The sequence below is a fragment of the Cervus elaphus genome, chromosome 11, assembly GCF_910594005.1.
Source record: "Cervus elaphus chromosome 11, mCerEla1.1, whole genome shotgun sequence".
NCBI classification, from domain to species: Eukaryota; Metazoa; Chordata; class Mammalia; order Artiodactyla; family Cervidae; genus Cervus; species Cervus elaphus.
Window position 1 is genome coordinate 58,984,548 of NC_057825.1, and position 17,063 is coordinate 59,001,610.

At 49.9% G+C, this 17,063-nt stretch overlaps 1 protein-coding gene and 1 non-coding gene across 3 annotated transcripts in view; both read right to left on the reverse strand.

Moving 5' to 3' along the window:
• Window positions 1-3,344: 3,344 nt before the first annotated feature.
• LOC122704211 lies at window positions 3,345-3,456 on the reverse strand. Its single transcript, XR_006343813.1, has one exon. It is a non-coding gene; the product is annotated as a U5 spliceosomal RNA (small nuclear RNA).
• The window catches only part of UXS1 (UDP-glucuronate decarboxylase 1), a 57,378-nt gene continuing 43,770 nt past the window's right edge, over window positions 3,456-17,063 (reverse strand). For both annotated transcript variants that reach the window (XM_043917879.1, XM_043917878.1), the window contains exons 9-15: window positions 16,297-16,418; window positions 13,058-13,177; window positions 12,544-12,587; window positions 9,111-9,171; window positions 7,436-7,493; window positions 5,677-5,780; window positions 3,456-4,283 (exon numbers count right to left, since the gene is read on the reverse strand). In XM_043917879.1, coding sequence (XP_043773814.1) covers window positions 4,152-4,283; window positions 5,677-5,780; window positions 7,436-7,493; window positions 9,111-9,171; window positions 12,544-12,587; window positions 13,058-13,177; window positions 16,297-16,418 — 641 coding nt within the window. In that variant the 3' untranslated portion in view covers window positions 3,456-4,151. The remainder of the gene's footprint in view (window positions 4,284-5,676; window positions 5,781-7,435; window positions 7,494-9,110; window positions 9,172-12,543; window positions 12,588-13,057; window positions 13,178-16,296; window positions 16,419-17,063) is intronic.

Below are 17,063 nucleotides of genomic sequence, written 5' to 3' on the forward strand. Positions count from 1 at the left end.
AGTAATAGTCCATTGTATATATGTACCACATCTTTATCCATTCCTCTGTTGATGGACGTTTAGGCTGCTTCCATGTCTTGGCTAATGTAAACAGTGCTGTAATGAACATTAGGGTGTGTGTATCCTTTCGGATCATGTTTTTATCTGGATATATCCCAGGAGTGGAATTGCAGGGTATGTTAGCTCTATTTTTAGTTTTCTACAGCACCGCCATCCTATTCTCCATAGTGGCTGTACCAATTTGCATTCTCATCAACAGTGTAGGAGGGTTCCCTTCTTCTCCAGCATTTGTTTGTGGATTTTTTTGATGATAGCACCTCACACCAGCCAGAATGGCTATCTTATTGCAGTTATATTTGCACTTCTCCAGTAATTAGCGATGTCAAACATCTTTTCTTGTGCTTCATGGCCATCTGTATGTCCTCTTTGGAGAAATGTCTCTTTTAGGTTTTCTGCCCATTTTTGAGTGGGTTGTTTTGATGATGTTAAGCATCATGAGCTGTTTGTAAAGTCTGGAGACTAGTCTTTTTTCAGTCACATCATTTGAAAATATTTTCTCCCAATCTGTAGACTTTTTATTTTCTTTGCTGGGTAAAAGCATTTAAGAAGGTCCCATTTGTTTATTTTTCTAGGAGATGGATCGAAAAAGCTGTTGCTGTGATTAATGTCAAGAGTGTTCTGCCTGTATTTCCTCTAGAAGTTTTATAGTGTTTGGTCTCACATTTAGGTCTTTAATAATTTTGAGCTTATTTTTGTGTATGGAGTTCATATTATTTGCAGACTTTTTCATGACAGCCTTTCTGACTGATGTGAGGTGATACATTATAGTTTTTATTCAGATTTCTCTAATAATTAGCAGTGTTGGGCATCTTTTCATGTGCCCCTTAGCCCTAAGTGTGTCTTCTTGGAAAAATGTCTCCTTAGGTCTTCTGCCTTTTTTGATGGGGCTTCTCTAGTGACACAGACAGTAAAGAATTCACCTACAGTGTGGGAGATCTAGGTTCAATCCCTGGGTTGGGAAGATCCCCTGGAGAAGGAAATGGCAACCCACTCCAGTATTCTGACCTGGAGAATACCATAGGCAGAGGAGGCTGGTGGCTACAGTCCATGGGGTTGCAAAGAGTTGGACATGACTGAGCAACTTTCAAGTCTTTTGCCTAAATTTTTATTTTTTTGAGCCACATAAGCTGTTTGTATATTTTGGAGATTAATCCTTTGTCAGTTACATCATTTGCAAATAGTTTCTGGCATTCTGTTGGATGTCTTTTCGTCTTGTTTATGGTTTCCTTTGCTGTGCGGAGCTTTTGAATTTAATTAGGTTCCATTTATTTAGTTTTGTTCTTATTTCCATTACTCTAGGAGAGGGATCAAAAAAGATACTGTTGCAATTTATGTCAGAGTGTTCTGCCTATGTTTTCCTCTAAGAGTTTCATCAATACCCAGTGTCACATTTAGATCTTTCATTTTGAGTATTCTGGTTTCACTTTTTTACATGTAACTGTCCAGCTTTTCCAGCAGCATTTATTGAAGAGACTCTTCATTATATATTCTTGCCTCATTTGTCATAGATTAATTGACTATAGATGCATGGGTTTATTTCTGGGCTTTTTATCCTGTTCCATTGATTTATATTTCTGCTTTTGTGCCAGTACCATACTGTTTTGACTACTTTGTAAGCTTTGTAGTATAGTGTGAAGTCAGAGTGCCTGGTTCCTCCAATTTCATTTTTCTTTCTCAAGATTCTTCTGGCTATTTGGGGTCTTTTGTGTCTCCATACATTGAAAACGACAAAACTGTTACAATTTTTGCTTCAGCCATCAAAGGTAACTCAGAAAACTTGAGAAGAGAAAGAAAACCTATTTCATTTACTCATGTTTTCCCTTTCCATGCTCCTCCTTTCTGATGGCTCAAGGTTCCCTCTTATTGTTTCCTTCTTGTTTAGAGAGCTTTTCTTTAGTCATACTTCTCAGGGAGGTCTGCTAGAGAAAACTTCTCAGTTTTACTTCTGAGAATGTCTCAATTTCTCCTCCCTTTCTGAAGGGTATTTTCACTAGAATTCTGGAAAGACAGGTCTTTCAGTCCACGAGAAATGTGCCACTCGCTTCCAGGCCCCCTGGTTTCTGAGGAACTTGCTGCTGCTCTGTGTTAATACATCACCACTTGGAGGAAACGAGTCGTTTTTCTGGCCCATTTTTAGGTTATTTTCCTGTGGCTCTAGTTTTGAGTCTTACTGTGAGGTCTTGGTGTGGACTCCTTTGGTTTTATCCTATGCTCATCGGCATTTTGAATCTGAGCCTTTCCGTGGTTTTGCCAAAGTCAGGAAATGGTCAGCCCTTTTTCTTGGAAAATTTTTTTCAGCTCCCCCTTTGTGTCTCTTGTTCTTTGAACATATTCCATGGAAACCATGGGGAAGAAAGTTGAAGGAATTAATCTCCCAGAAGAATTCTAGATATTAGCAATAAACAAGGTAAGAGAATTCTGGAGCCTGGGGCTTTGGGGTTCTCCCAAACACACTACACAGCTGAGCACCATGGAGCTCCACGGCTGCGTGCTTTCCTTGGTGACCCCGGGCACCACCAGCGGTTCCCCAAAAATGGTGTATCACTCAGTTCAGGCCAAAATAATGACAACTAAATAGAAGAAGCTAGCCTCAGTCCTCTCCCTCTCACACTGTAACACTCCTACTCTGCACAACAAATACAACAAAACCACAGCTTCCTTGGTGTAAGCCCAGAGATTCTGACTGGAAAAACAGGTCTGATTAAAAGATACATCCCCAGGAGATTCTGAAGGACAGACAAGCCTAGGTCACCCTGGTAAGAATGTAAACGAGCACAGTGCCCCCTGCATCATGCTTTGATCCCTTTGGTGTCCGTGCGGGATATGTCACCACCACGCAGCACCAACTGACTCAAAAATGTGTCGCTTTAACTCCCTACATGTTCTTCCATTTGTTATAACAGGAACTTAGAAAAACCTCACACTAAACTTTGAAGGAATTCTTAGTGAAAGTGGAAGTTCTCAGTTCCTACAGCACAGGTCGGTAATGGTACTTCCTTTTCTCCATCTGGTCTGTACTCCCAGAGAAGGATACACAATGATGCTAACCTTGGGTATACACAGCAGATAACAGTATGCATAGTTTCAGCCCACATCCATACATCAAGTAACATATTACACCAACCTGGATGTTTACAGAACTTTCTTTAAAATGAAATTCACCATTATTTTTTGTAGCCATTCAATCTTTAAAATTAAATTCTCTGATATTTTTCTTAACATTCAAAGATACACCATGCAAAGTAGAAAGCCAGTTGTTAAAGTGAGATTAAATTTCTTTTTTTAGCCTTGCAAGAGCAAGGCCTCAAAAAATTGGGTACAAACTCAGAATTGCTCCTCTTAGAAAAATTAGTACAAGGCAGAAGATTCATATGGTCTGAAGAGAAACCAGAGTATGAGTTTCAATATTTTATTAAAATAGCATATTTAACCACTGTTAACCAAGAATATTAATTTTGTCCCACCCACCCCAACCCCATATGCAGCACGACACAGTAGTGATTTCAAATATCCTTGATCGTGATAACCAACAGAAACATTTCAAAGTCAAGTTTGCAACTAAAAACTAGACCTTGGAAAAATTCTGCATTAGAAGAAACATCACAAAACTCTCGAGCAGAATTCTTTTCTCTGCCTGAGAATTAATACAGTATGCCACCCAGCTGACATTACTGCTGGTCTGTTCTTTCTCCTCTATGCATAGAATAACGTCTCGTTTATAAGTACCCACTTCATAAATAAATCGGCATTTTCACCTCATTTAATGTTCCTTTTCAGCTTCACAAAGAAACCAGTAAATAAAACTGTCGACGACAGTCACGACATAGGCTCTCACAGCAAGATAAAAAACTTGAAAATATGCAGAGATGCATCAACGCTATTTTACATAAAAAGATTTTAAAAAGTGCAAGGCAAAATCTGCAGTTTTTTTTAGGGGAGTTTTTAGGCACATCCATTTCTTAAAGCAAGCTTCAGTATGAATTCCAGTTTTTTTCTTCATGACACCTGTTTTAGTTAGTCTTTCTTTAAAAAAAAAAATACATCCTGTCAAGTGTGAAATAGGGCATGTACGGTCCCAAAAGGCGAGGTTTTCAGTTATGGCGTGTCCGTCCTTTTTTTATCCTTGCCGGCTTTGGTTTGGGGATGTACTGGTTATTTGCCTGGTACTCGAGTTCCTTCCGGAAGTAGTGGATGGCTTTGTTTAACCCTTCCTCCAGCGGGACCTGTTTAAAGAGAGGGTGAGAATGAGGGGGCAGCTTCTGCCTGCATGGTGCGCTTTAACACCAGGGGCCCCCTTCTCCTCCTCTCAGAAGTCTCCATGGAGGAAGATGCTCAGGAAGGCAGCCAGATAAGATTCACACACCTGACTCTTCCTGGGGACACTCACCCTCTGGACCTTCACCCCTGGGGACCTGACACCCTCTGCTCTGTCACTCCCAGGGACTCGAAACCATCTGCACCTTCAACCCCGGGGACTCTTCACCCTCTGCACAGGGACCCGGGACAACGACTGAGCAGCCTCATAATGTGGAGGCCACCAGAGCAAACACGGAGCAGAAATCACAGCAGGTGCCCATGCCGTACAGACACAACGAAGGATAGGAAAGCAGCAGCCCGACGGCAGTCCACCTGGAGAACCTGGAGGACAGTCAGCCCGGGGAACGGGGGACCCTCGCCCAAGGAGGAGGGCAGTTTGTTCAAGGGGCAAGGGACCCACCCCCAGGGAGGGGGGCAACCAACCCGGGGGGGGACAGATGAACCCACACGTGGGGTTGAACCTCACAAGTGGGGGCAGTGAGCCTGGGGAGAACCCAGGCTCCAAGGAGAGGACCAGTCAGCCCAGGGAGGACTTACAACCCAAGAGGGGGGCAATCAACTGGGGGGACAGGGGATGGGGAGACCGACCCAGGCCCAGAAAGGAGAGCAGTGAGCCCTGGTAGGACAGTCAGCCTTGGGGAGAAGGGGACCCACACCCCAGGGGGACTCAGTGAACCTGGGGAGATGAGTGGTCCATGCCCCAGGAGCGGGGCAGTCAGCGTGGGAGGACATAGGGACCTTCGCCCGAGGAGGGAGGCAGTCATTCTGGTTGAGGGGGCCCCATGCCCTGGGGAGCGGGAGTCAGCCTCTGGAACCTGGGGACACCAGGTCCAGGGGATAGCATTCCCGCCTTGGGGAGCCACACTGGGAGGCCAAAGGCCTTTAAGAGGGCGGGGAAGGCCGGGAGGTCTGCAGTTTGCAGGCTTTGGCTTCTCACTCGCCCACCCTGCTTGGCCTGAGTGGGGGCCAGTTTGGATGAGGTCACATAGGTAATGGACACCAAGGTTGGCCCTCCTCACCCATGACACCCTGGCTGAATGGACAGCCAGACCCTGCAGGGCTACTCAGTTCTAAGCCTGCACTGTTGCCCCCTCAGTACGGCATTCCAAGTGAAGCCAGTGAAGGGAGACCCTCAATGGCAGATGCCCCAAGAGTCCAGGTTACAACCGTAACAGAGAAGAAAGGACGCAGGCCTGGAGAGGAGCGTGCCAGAGCTGCCCCACTCAGCAGTGCCCGTGAGGGATAAACACAGGGAAAGGCCTTCTCCAGCGGGTGGTGACAGCCCCGACCCCCTCTTACCACTGGCTCCCATCCCAGCATCAGCTTTGCTTTCTTGATGTCTGGTTTCCTTTTCTGGGGGTCGTCCTGGGCTTCAGAAAGAAACTGAATTTCACTCCCACTGCCTGAATTTAAGAAAAACAAAAACAGAATCAGGAACCTCTGAGGTGTGATTTTTATATGTGAACGTCAAGTCCCACCTGCAGAGGAATTCAGATGTAGACGGTGTGATGTGTCCAAGTGCCCTTGCTCTGGCTCTACAGGCCTGAGCCACCCTGAGGTGGGTGAGTGGGCAGGCCCCACGCTGACCACCACCCTCAGCCAACATGGCTGTGCGCCCACTGCCCACAATCCAGGCGAGCCATCCTCCAGGCATGAACACCCTACCAGAGCCCCTCGCCTACAGTCAGGCCGCCTAACGGGCAGCATGCAGGGGAGTGAATGTGGGCTAGCCCTGGCCAACACCTTACATGGGCCTGGCCACTGACACAAGAGCCACCCTCAGCCTACACAAAGATGTCCAGCCACCCTGGACAGACCACATGCAGAAAGAAGGACAGAAGCCTGGCCGGTCCAGCTTCCTTGTGGGCCCACACCCTGCCGGCCAGTAGAATGAAGCCATGCCAGTGACCGTTGGCCAGGCCTGCAGAGGGAGTCCCCACCCCAGAATCTGGAGTGAATAAACAGCTGCTGTCTGAAGCCACTGGTGTTTGGGGCCGTGCATCACACAGCCGTCGTCCTGGGATTTAGACAAACTTTTCCACTTCAGCACGAGCATGACCCCGAAGATCTGGTCACACGCAGGCTCTGCTCCGGGACACGTGGGCAGGTCTGTGGGTCTGCATTTCTCACAAGATGGTGATGAAGCTGCTGGTCCAAGGGCCTCACTCGGGGTGCCAGGGCCTGGGGTCCAAGGTGAGCCTCCCCACTGGGGAAGGGTGGACAGACCCCCAGGGGAGACGCCAGGGAAGAATGTAAACAGAGGCTGCTGAGATTTCTGTCTTAGGAAGACTATCCCCTGTACTATCTGACTATTCCGGCTGGTAGCTGACAGCTCGGTGCCAGGACAGACCACCCCAGACACTGTAGCCGGCTAAAGTGGCGGTCTGGATGGGCCAACATCTTGCTCATGCAGTCTAGCCAAACCCATCCCAATCTGGTTGTGTCTGAAACTCTGATTTCTTGATCAACCGTGGGAAGCAGACACTCCCTGAGCCAGGCTCCTGGGAGCCCCAGGACACCTGTGACAAAGGGCACAGCCCGTGGGCGCCAGCAGCCCACGGATAGCTGGAAACACACAAACTGCTCGTGGCTTACGAGCACACCCTCTCTGGAGCCACTCCCAGTGTCCACACCACCTATCCCCGCGGCCAGGGCGGCCAGGACTGCACACGGAACCTAAAGCTGCCTACCAGACTCTGTCAGAGGCACACAGGCCAGCGTTGCCCTCCTGCTCCCTGAAGCTCTGTGCACGTCATGGCCAGCATGTGGCACCAGACAGCCGTCACCTGTGGAGAACTGCTGACCAAGTCACGTCTCAGGCACCGGGGACAAATGGACGTTCCCGCTACACAAAGACCTGCTGTCACCACAGGGACCCAAGTCAGCCCCTTCCCCTTCATCTTTCCATTACTTAAAGCATCTCAAAACAGTGGGGTGCTCCTGACCCAGCTCTGCTTCCCATCCAGTTCAGTCAGCGAGTGTTAACCATGCACTGTCCAGACGAGGTGTTACTAACCGATAGGCCAGCTTCACTCAGGGAGGCCCCTGTTCTACTCACCAACGAGGTTTTTGATGAGCTGAGCAAATTCTAGGATGGTGTGTTCTTCCGGGTTCCCCTGAGGAGGAGAGGGTCTCTGGTTAGCAGTGTCAACACAACAGGACGCCACCACCCACGTCCTCCAGGGTGCTTGCAGGCTCATGAAGTCACCGGACTCCCACCTCCATGAAGGTTCCGCAGGAGGCACAGCACGGCTGCGGGCTACACTATGCCTGTCCCCGCCTTGGCCTTGGTTGGGGGCATCTAACAGGGACACGTCCCCTGGCCCAGGTACAGGATGGTGTCCAGGTGCAAAGGTTCTGTAACCGCAGTGTTGCTGGGCAGGGAAGCCTGGTTCTGCCAGCGAGCTCCCCCAGGACACGCGATACCCCGATGGGGCACCACGCTCACCACCTCAGTAGTGAAGACCCCTGAGCTCAGACACGAAGCCTGACAGAAATGAAATGTATTCAGAGATGTGGGCTCCGGGCAGCCGGCAGGAGAGACAGGAACTGGTTGAAGAGGAGCTGACTTCTGGAGGGTTTGAGGAAAACCATTTTCTCCTTCTCTTCCTCCCCTCACACCTTCTAGCAGCCTCAGCCCCTTCCTTTCCCAGTCCTGCTGATCCCATCGTGAGAGACCACCACGGAGCCTGGCAACTAAATGTCCTAAGTACTCTTTGTTCTCAATCTCCTAGTTTCCTCTGAATCAAGATGACAGAGGCAGGCAGGGTTGTTGTTGTTTAACTGCTAACTCATGTCTGACTCTTTGCGACCCCTGGACTGCACCCCGCCAGGCTCCTCTGTCCACGGGATTCTGCAGGCAAGAATACTGGAATAGGTTGTCATTTCCTTCTCGAGGGGACCTTCCCAAATCAGGGATTGAACCAGCATATCCTGCATTAGCAGGCAGGTTCTTTACCATTGAGCTACCAGGGAAGCCCAAGGTTTTACCATAAATATACGGAAAATTTTCTGCCAGCAAGAACCAAAGACAACAAGCTGCTCTGCAGAGAAGCATGTCCTCCAGCACGAGGGGCGAAAGGCTGGATGAGACAGCAGGCTAAACTACTTCCCAACCCTGCCAGGAGTGGCTGGAGCTACAGGAAGCCAGACACAAAGCTGCCTCGGGCAGCCCTGGGTCATCCGCAGCCCTGGCAAGGCAGGGAAATCGTCCTAATCCTTCACTTTTTATGTCCCTGAAATGTGAGCTTTATAAAGACTAACTGCAGGAGGAGAAGGGGACGACAGAGGAGGAGACGGTTGGATGACATCACCAACTCAATGGACGTGAGTTTGAGCAAACTCTGGGAGACAGTGAACAACAGGGAAGCCTGATGTGCACAGCCCACGGGGTAACAGAGTCGGACATGACTAAGCAACTGGACACCAACAAAACTGCACAAGCCATGATGGGGAAAAGACATACACACAGCCCCACAACCAGCAGAGGCTTTTCGAGCTCTGAGACCTGGCCTCCAGGTGCTCGGAGTCAGGTTAGTGTCTATTATGCGGTTCATCTATCCGTTGCAGACGCCTTACATCTTGGCAGACTCCTGTTTCATTCTGTTCTGTGATTTTTCCTCTAGTGCTGGTTAAGTGGCAAACAGGCGCATGCGCTAAGCTTGCTGACAGCAAGTGAACCACAGCAGGAACCGGACTGCTAAGCAGGCAGTGGGCGGCAGGGATGGACTCACCAGGTTGACGGGGCTGCTGACGTTGCTGTTCATGAGTGCCACAAGGCCATTCACCAGGTCGCTGGAAAAGAGGGGAGGCCGCTCAGGTGCCTGCTGATGCCCACAGGTGTGGTGCATCAGACATGAGCCACCTCCTGGGAGGAGAGATGGGACATCAGAATAAAATCCTACATGTTAGAGGGCGTGGAGGATGTTCAAGTATTCTAGGAGACAGGGTGGTGTCAGGGAGCTGCCTTCTGTGCACAAGTGTAGGCAGACGACTGGACAGGATGGGAGCTGAGAGATGGGGCTGAGTTCCCTACATTGTGTATTTCTGAAATTGTTTAACAATTAAAAAGTAAAAGTAGACACATATCCAAAAGAGATGGTGTTTATGCAAGTTTCTGAGGAAAGACGATATTTAACACAAACCCAGGTAGTTGGCCCAGGACGGAAAAGCAGATGGTTTTTTAAAAAAAATAAGCTCCCCTGCAAAAAAAAAAACAAACTCCAGTATGTGAGTCCTATACTGACAATTCAGATAAAGCAGACAACTCTGAGCATTAAAGTGAGTTCCCTGGCCCTCCAAGCCTCACCTCCCACCGGAGCCCCTAGCTCCCAGAGGGAACAGTTGGGGTGTCTAGATGCTGCCAATGGACCGTGAGCAACTGGGTCATGATGGTGATGGTGAGGAGGCAAACTTCTGCTTACCAAGGTTTGGTTCTTATTTATAGAACCATTAAAGGGTGGTTCTGTCAAAAAAAAAAAACAAAAAACAAAGTGACTTTGTAAAAATGACACCTCAGTGCTACATAAGCACGGGCTAAGGCACTTCCCCCAGCTGTGTTTCTGACGAGGTTGTAGGGGACTCTGCACATGCGGCTCCCTGGAACCTCTCCTTCCTCCTCCTTCACAACCAGCAAGGAGCAGGTTACTGTGCTCACCTCCAAAAAAAGACCTTAGTTTTCCCTCTCCTTTTCATTGAGGGGGGAAAAAAATGAGGGGGGTTTGCTACTTAGCAAACACAATTTTCTAGGATCTTGTTTACAACCAATGGGTGTTTTGGGAACATGCCTTGCTCTCGCAGATCAAGCACAAGTGCAGATAAACACTCGCTGACCCAGGATGTTTCCTCTCTCCTAGAAACGAACACAGGCCCCTCCATCACTATGGCGGTAATGACCACATCCCAACTCCCTCTCTGATGACACATGTCTCTGCCTGTTTGGAAAGACATTGAAAGCTGCCGTTCAGTAGCATCCATGAGTTTTTAATACTGAAATGGGGGGGGGGGGGATCCCCATACTAAGCTGGAAGGTGATGGAATCATGTAATCATTCAGTGGAGGTGGAGATGGGGCATGCATCTTTTATGCAACAAACCATCCACTTCTAAGGTCAGAGTTGCATAGATCACACCCATTTAACCTGAAGTTCTTTTAAAGTGTCATTTTGACAAAGCTACTTTTTAAGACAACACTGCATTGCCTCTGTGATGGGGTGAGGATGCAATCTGCCTATGAGAGAACCAGGCACAGACTGGACAGGACATCAGTGCACAGGCCACCCTGAGACCCCAACAGTCACCCAGAGACTGCGCCATGCTGCTTCAGGGCAACCATGGATTTTGGAAATGGGTAACTTAGTTCAGCAACGCAAGGTCCCGACATTGTGCATTTTTATTAGTAACAGTGAAGTAGAAGAGTCTCAGTTTCTATAAACTAGCTTATTTAAAACAGCCTGGCCCTGGTGAGCTGACCATCTTGGCCGAGTCTTGAACAAGGTAGAGTGGAGGCCAGGAAAGCTCATTCCTCCAAGTTTGGGGAGGTCAGCGAAGCCTCGTGTGTCAGGGCCCAGTGACCCCAGAAGCAAAACCAGCAGACAGCACAGCCCCATGAAGAGACATTCTGCCCAGAGGGTCCCCAGCAACACTCCAGTGACCGCATCAAGGTCTCTCAGGCTGCACGCTGGTGTCTGGTCAGTGAGGGGCACACGGACTGTGCAGGGCAGGCAGCAAGGCGCATCCTGTCCTGGCTGGGATAGAACGCAACCAGTGCATCACGTGATGCTTAAAAGACTTTTAACCATCAGCAAAAAAAAAAAAAACACCTGAGAGGCTACTTTAAATGATTTCATATCTGATGCCTTTGAAATAAGTGTGTTCTGACTGATGTCTTGTTTACTGCACAGACTCTGGAATATTCCACAAGGTGGTATGGCTGGAGGAGTCTGGGGGCCTTGATGAGGCTGTTAGAGGAGATTCAATGTGACTAAGATGCCAAGATCCCTGAGAAGTGTGAAGACGGGCCAGGGGAGTGGGATGGAGATGTGTCACTAAAGCAGGAGGTACCTGATGCAGACACGCCCCTCCCCCCAGCACAGTCCCCACACTGACACGGACCTTGTCCATCCCCTCATGGCTCTGGGGTCAAGTGCCCTGACCTGGAAACAGGCTGCCAGGTTGTGCTCAAATCCCTTCTTAGAATATTTGGGCAACAAAGTGGGCCAGTGACAAGACGGTCTCAGGCACTTTGCCCTCCTGGTCAACATACGAACAGGTGTGAGAAAAAAAACACTGCTCATTATATACATTTACTCACAACTTTCCTCTGGACTAAATGTGAAAATTCACAAACACTTGCAGGAAAAAAAAAAAAAATCTACAGTAGTTACATGTTTAATTTTTTCTTTCTTTTAAGCCAGGCAAAAGTTAGGGTGACTGCCTGGGTCAGGGTGGGGCTGGGGGCCACCTGCCACCACTTCCCCTGACAGCACCCCTGGGGTGGCCACCAGGAGCACCAGGAATGGCGTTTCCTAGTGGACAAGGTACCAAAACAAACAACTAGCGTGTGCCCAGTGATTCAGGACACCACAGAACGATGCAGGATTCACCACCTCCTGGCACGCGGGAGAACAGTGGTAGATGTAACTGCTCACACAATGACTCTTAGAACCTAGACTGCACTGTAAAACTTGTCACCAACCAAACTGGTGACAAGCAGTTTGTCAACCAAACTGGCTGACAAAAAAGTTAGATTTAGGAGGATGACTGAGAAAATGGTAAATATTACCTGCGAGATAATTCAACAAAGTTATTAAAAATGCTTTTAACTGTGTGTAGTTTTGACACCGCATTCCCTGACAATACGACACTCAGCCTTATCTTTCCCTCAATGAGGACGATCTTGTCCACCCAGGAGACCATGTCCATAGGGTCTGATTCCAGCATCTGCAAGTCTGCTGGACGCAGAGGCCAGCACCTCACCGGCCTGACCTGGAGCCCCCGGGTGACCGTCAGGGCCAGTGGGTCTGCCGACCAGACACTAGGTGGCAGCAAGGGACCAGCATGTCTGACCTCGGCTCACAGATCCAAGGCACCCGCGAGGAGCAGAGCGGTCAGTCCCGCCTGAGGCTGACCAACTCAGATGGGAGCTGTAGTGAGCCCGGGGTCTTACCTGACGTACTGGAAGGCCCTTGTCTGCGATCCGGATCCGTACACCTGCGGGGAGACAACAGTGAGGGTGCTGAAACCGCAGACCGGGACCTCAACCTTGATGCCCTCGGGATCCAGAGGCTGCGGCTCCAGGCCCTGCCAGGTCACGTGGGTGAGGTTCCAGCTCACATGAATGACACCTCAGGGCCCCGCTGCAGGAGGGCCTCCACCAGACCTGCAGCTTCCCCCAGAGGCACCTCCTCAGGGCCCCTCCCTCTGGGAGGGAGATGCCCCAGGGCCAAGAGCACGTAGAGAGAGGTCTTCACAGGTAGACCCTGCACCCAAGGCACCAGGGTGTCTGTGGCTGGGGAGAGGGTGACCTGACCCCGTCCTCAGTCACAGCTCCCATGAGCTCCCTCCCTCCCTCCCTCCGAGGGCAGCGGGGACGTGGGATTCAGAGCGAGCTCCCCCGGATGGGACGCCCTTACCCTGAGCCCCCTGGAAGACATCCCTACACCCGCCTGCTGGCCACGCACCGTGAGCGGCTCCCCCTGCAGCGCCTGCAGGATGAAGTTGCTGACCACCCGGCCATCGTTCATGTGCATTCGGGGACCAAAGGTGTTGAAGATCCTGGCCACACGCACCTCCACACCCTCCTGCAACAGAGAGAAGTTGAGCCCCATGCCCACAGCCGCAGGATTCACCATTGCCGTGCCTCGTGGCTCCTCCTTCCAGACGCAGGGGCCTTGCCCTGCACACATGGGATGTGTGTGCTCTGTAATCAAGCCTGGAGTCTGCAGAGTCACCCCAAACTCACAGGAGCCCCGGATCCCACGGCTAGGAGGCCCTGGTGTGAATACACTGCAGAAACCCAAGAGGCAGTTAATCGGGGCAAGAGGAAGTGATGGGTGTACATTTTTTGCCCCAGTAAATAAGTATCTATTTTCTCAACAAGCATCATGCTACGCATCTCTTTCCCAATCTCTTTCACATAATGTTTTGTGTAAATTGATCACTCAATAGAGATTTAAATGTCAGTGAATGTTTAACAGCTGATTTGAAGGAAAGTAAGACAGCACTTTGTCCTGGGGAAGGACCACATTGTACCTACATCCTCTTCTGTTCTGCTGAAAAACTCATCTATTTAGTGAAAAACCAGACCACCTAGCACCTGATATAGGCGACTGGCTCAATGCCTGAGAAGATACACACATAACACTGATCACAGCAACGGGAGTCCCACGTGGTGAGATCGCAGACCTTCACTCTCTTCTGCACGTGTTTCCAATGTTTCTATTTTCATTACAATAAACATCTATTACTTCTGTAATCGGGGAAAACATACTTTCAAACATGTAATCAGGAAAGTATGTATTTTTTAAACCCCAAAAGCCTTCTGCAACCTATTAATTTCACAGGCTGCTTTGTCAGTGATAACTGTTTCTATCACCTACTCTGAATCAGTGAACTCTTAGAGCAATCCATCATCCATCAGACAACAGACATGTGTCTCCTGGACTGAAAGGCCCCCCACAAGGAGCAGGTGAGGGCTGTGGAGAGTGGGGACCCACACATGCCCCCAAGCCCACAGCGCAGGCCTTGCGGGGGACATTTCCAGACAGCCGGGACGCACTGCTCACCTGGGCAGACATGAGTCCTGGGGCAGGTGTGCTGACAAGAACCCACAGGTTACTCGGCACTGTTGGCCCAGACCCCAGGGTCACAGAAATTGCTGAGCCTGTGTCCACGGGCAACTCTTAGACTGGACACCATGACAGGGATCAGTCTGTACACTGTCCTCAGGGGGATGCCCACTGTCACCCTGACTACCACGTGACTTCTGCACACAGGCAACATCATCTGCTGGGGTTCCCAGTGGGCAGCCCCGGCAGGCACCACCTGCATCAGACGCGCTGGGCAATGAGTGACACCTCCCGAGGGCCACCACCCAAAGGACTCCCAGTGGGTACATTACAGATTTTCGAGAGAGTGTGACTCTCTCAAGACCTATGCGTGGGCCACAGGTCCTGGCATACAGTCAGTGCTCAATAAATGCTGGCTATGCTGCTACTAAATACCCTTAGTTATCATGAGCTCATACCTTAATATGTACACTTATGACATTAAGTTACACTCCTAGTTTTTTTAACAGAAACTGAAAGTTCAACAAAAATGTCCTGTTTGTGTACCATCTTTATTTAGCTCCGTAAAAGCCAAGAAATACGAGCACAAAAGAAGACAGCCTACAGTCTACAAACTTATCACACAATAAAGTGTAGTTATGACCCTCACGTGCTCGAGTTAGTGTTCTTAGGGACCAACATACACGGAGGCTGTTCCTGGGAGACCATTTTAACTTTTGCTGTCAAAATATTCTGGGCTCAAAAATGATACAGGTAGCACTGACATAACTAACCACACTCCCACGTGTAAAACGGACGGCTGGGGGGAAGCCCCCGCGCAGCCCAGGGAGCTTAGCCTGGTGCTCTGTGATGACCTGGAGGGGTGGGGTGGGGCGGTGAGGTGAGAGAGAGGCTCAAGAGGGAGGGGAGATGTGTATACATACGGCCGATTCACGTTACCGTACAGCAGAAACTAACACAACATTGTAAAGCAATTATACTCCAGTTTTAAAAAAGGATGACATAGGTATGTCTTTCCTAAAACTGATTAAAATAAATGAATAATAAAGTAAACTGGCCTAGATAAACTTTGAAAGCGATTAGTTCTGCCAAGAAATATGAAATATGCAGAAAAATGTAAATACCTACATCAGCATAACGTTGTTCTGTGGGTCTTCAACCTTGTAAACGTTAAGTATATAAGGAAAAAAAGTCTCTGGTAATTGCACCCCTCCCCCAAAAAGAAACAGTGTTCAGGGCCTCCGAGCCCAGCCCTGAGTTCTTGGCATTGGGTACCCAGGCAGCGCCCACCCCACCTTGCACAAAGCCCATGGCCAACTGAACTCTGACTGGGCCAGGATGATGAACACTCAATCCAAGGCTGCTCCCAGGATGGACACCTGCTAGCCTCTCAGTCTCAGAGATGTCTCTCAGTCCGAGAGAGAGAGGCCTCTGTCACAGAGGCCTGCCCAGAAAACACCTGGCCACAGTCATCTACCTACATGTCCCTCCAGTAAAGAGTATGTCAGTGAGGACCCCAGAACTGATCAAGAACAACAGATGGCCTAGCTGGGGCCCCATCTGGACATCTCATTGGTGTCTGCACAGCCTTCAGACGGACGGGACAGGGCCTGTGAGCAACAGCTCACAGCCCAGGGCAGACAGCGGGAAGCCAGGTGGGAACCCAGACCCCACCCCTCAGCTGGGAGTGAGCAAATCCATAACACGGAAAGATCCATGGGCAGGCCACAGCACGGGGTGACTAAGGAGGCAGGGACTCAGAGGGTGAATAACAATCCGTGAAGACGCCCATGTGAAAGCAAAAATGAAGTATACCCACTAGATCACAGAAAGAGATGTTAAAAAAAAGAAGTGTCCACCCACCCGGAGGCTTTGAGAAAACAGAAGCACTTATTATTAACTGCTGGTGGGCGGTTAGTCATAAAGCTGATCCAGCCATGCCAGGGTCTTCAAAACCCAAGGCTTCATCCCCAGAAAACATTTTTTAAAAACGAGACATGGGAAAGGCTGTTGACAGCACCGTTAATTTATGACAGTGGGGAACCAGGGAACCCGTCCCTGGACAGGGTCAACCATGGTCAACTGTACTCGATCCAGCACAGTGACCTGTCTACACCGCCAGCCCCCGATACCTGCTTCATGTAGGCATAGCACATGGTCTCAGCGACTCGCTTCCCTTCGTCATAGCAGGCTCGGGGTCCTATGGGATTCACGTGGCCCCAGTAATCCTCGGTCTGTGGGTGGACTTCAGGGTCTGCAGGAGGGAGGGGGGCGGTGGTGGAAGAGGAAGAGCTTTCAGAACCTCCCTTTGTTCAAGTTCACATATTTTACAGACAATGGATAACGATGATGCAAAAGGGAGTTTGGGAAAGACCAGGATCAGCATCTCACCTGGAGAGACACCTATCAGAGGGGATTCGGGATTTCTGCTAAGGGCGGGGTAGGCTGGACACCCACAGAGAGGCCCTGAATGCCTCAGAGGACCAACAGAAAAGGGGGGGCACAGACACCTGCTCCTCAGCTGGCACTGATGGGGTAGAAATGCCAGAGGTTCACGACCCAGTTTCACCCCCTCACAAAGCCACTTTGCTACTACAGCAGTGAGGGTGCAGGGGACACATCATCTCAAACCCGTCCCCCCTTCAGCATCGGGGGGGCCGGCACACCAGATGGGGGTGCCTGCAGGCACCACTGTTGGAGCAGACCTGGGGACCTCTGAGAATCACCCCAACATCACTCACAAGCTGACATCAGAGGCAAGATGCTAGGTGAGGGTAGTAGGGGGTCGTGGAAAAGACATCCAGGGCAGGATAGGGACCATCAGGACACCGAGACAGGAACAAGGACATGGCCTCACTGCTTCTGGGACATATGCTTCTGGGACACATGATACAAAAGG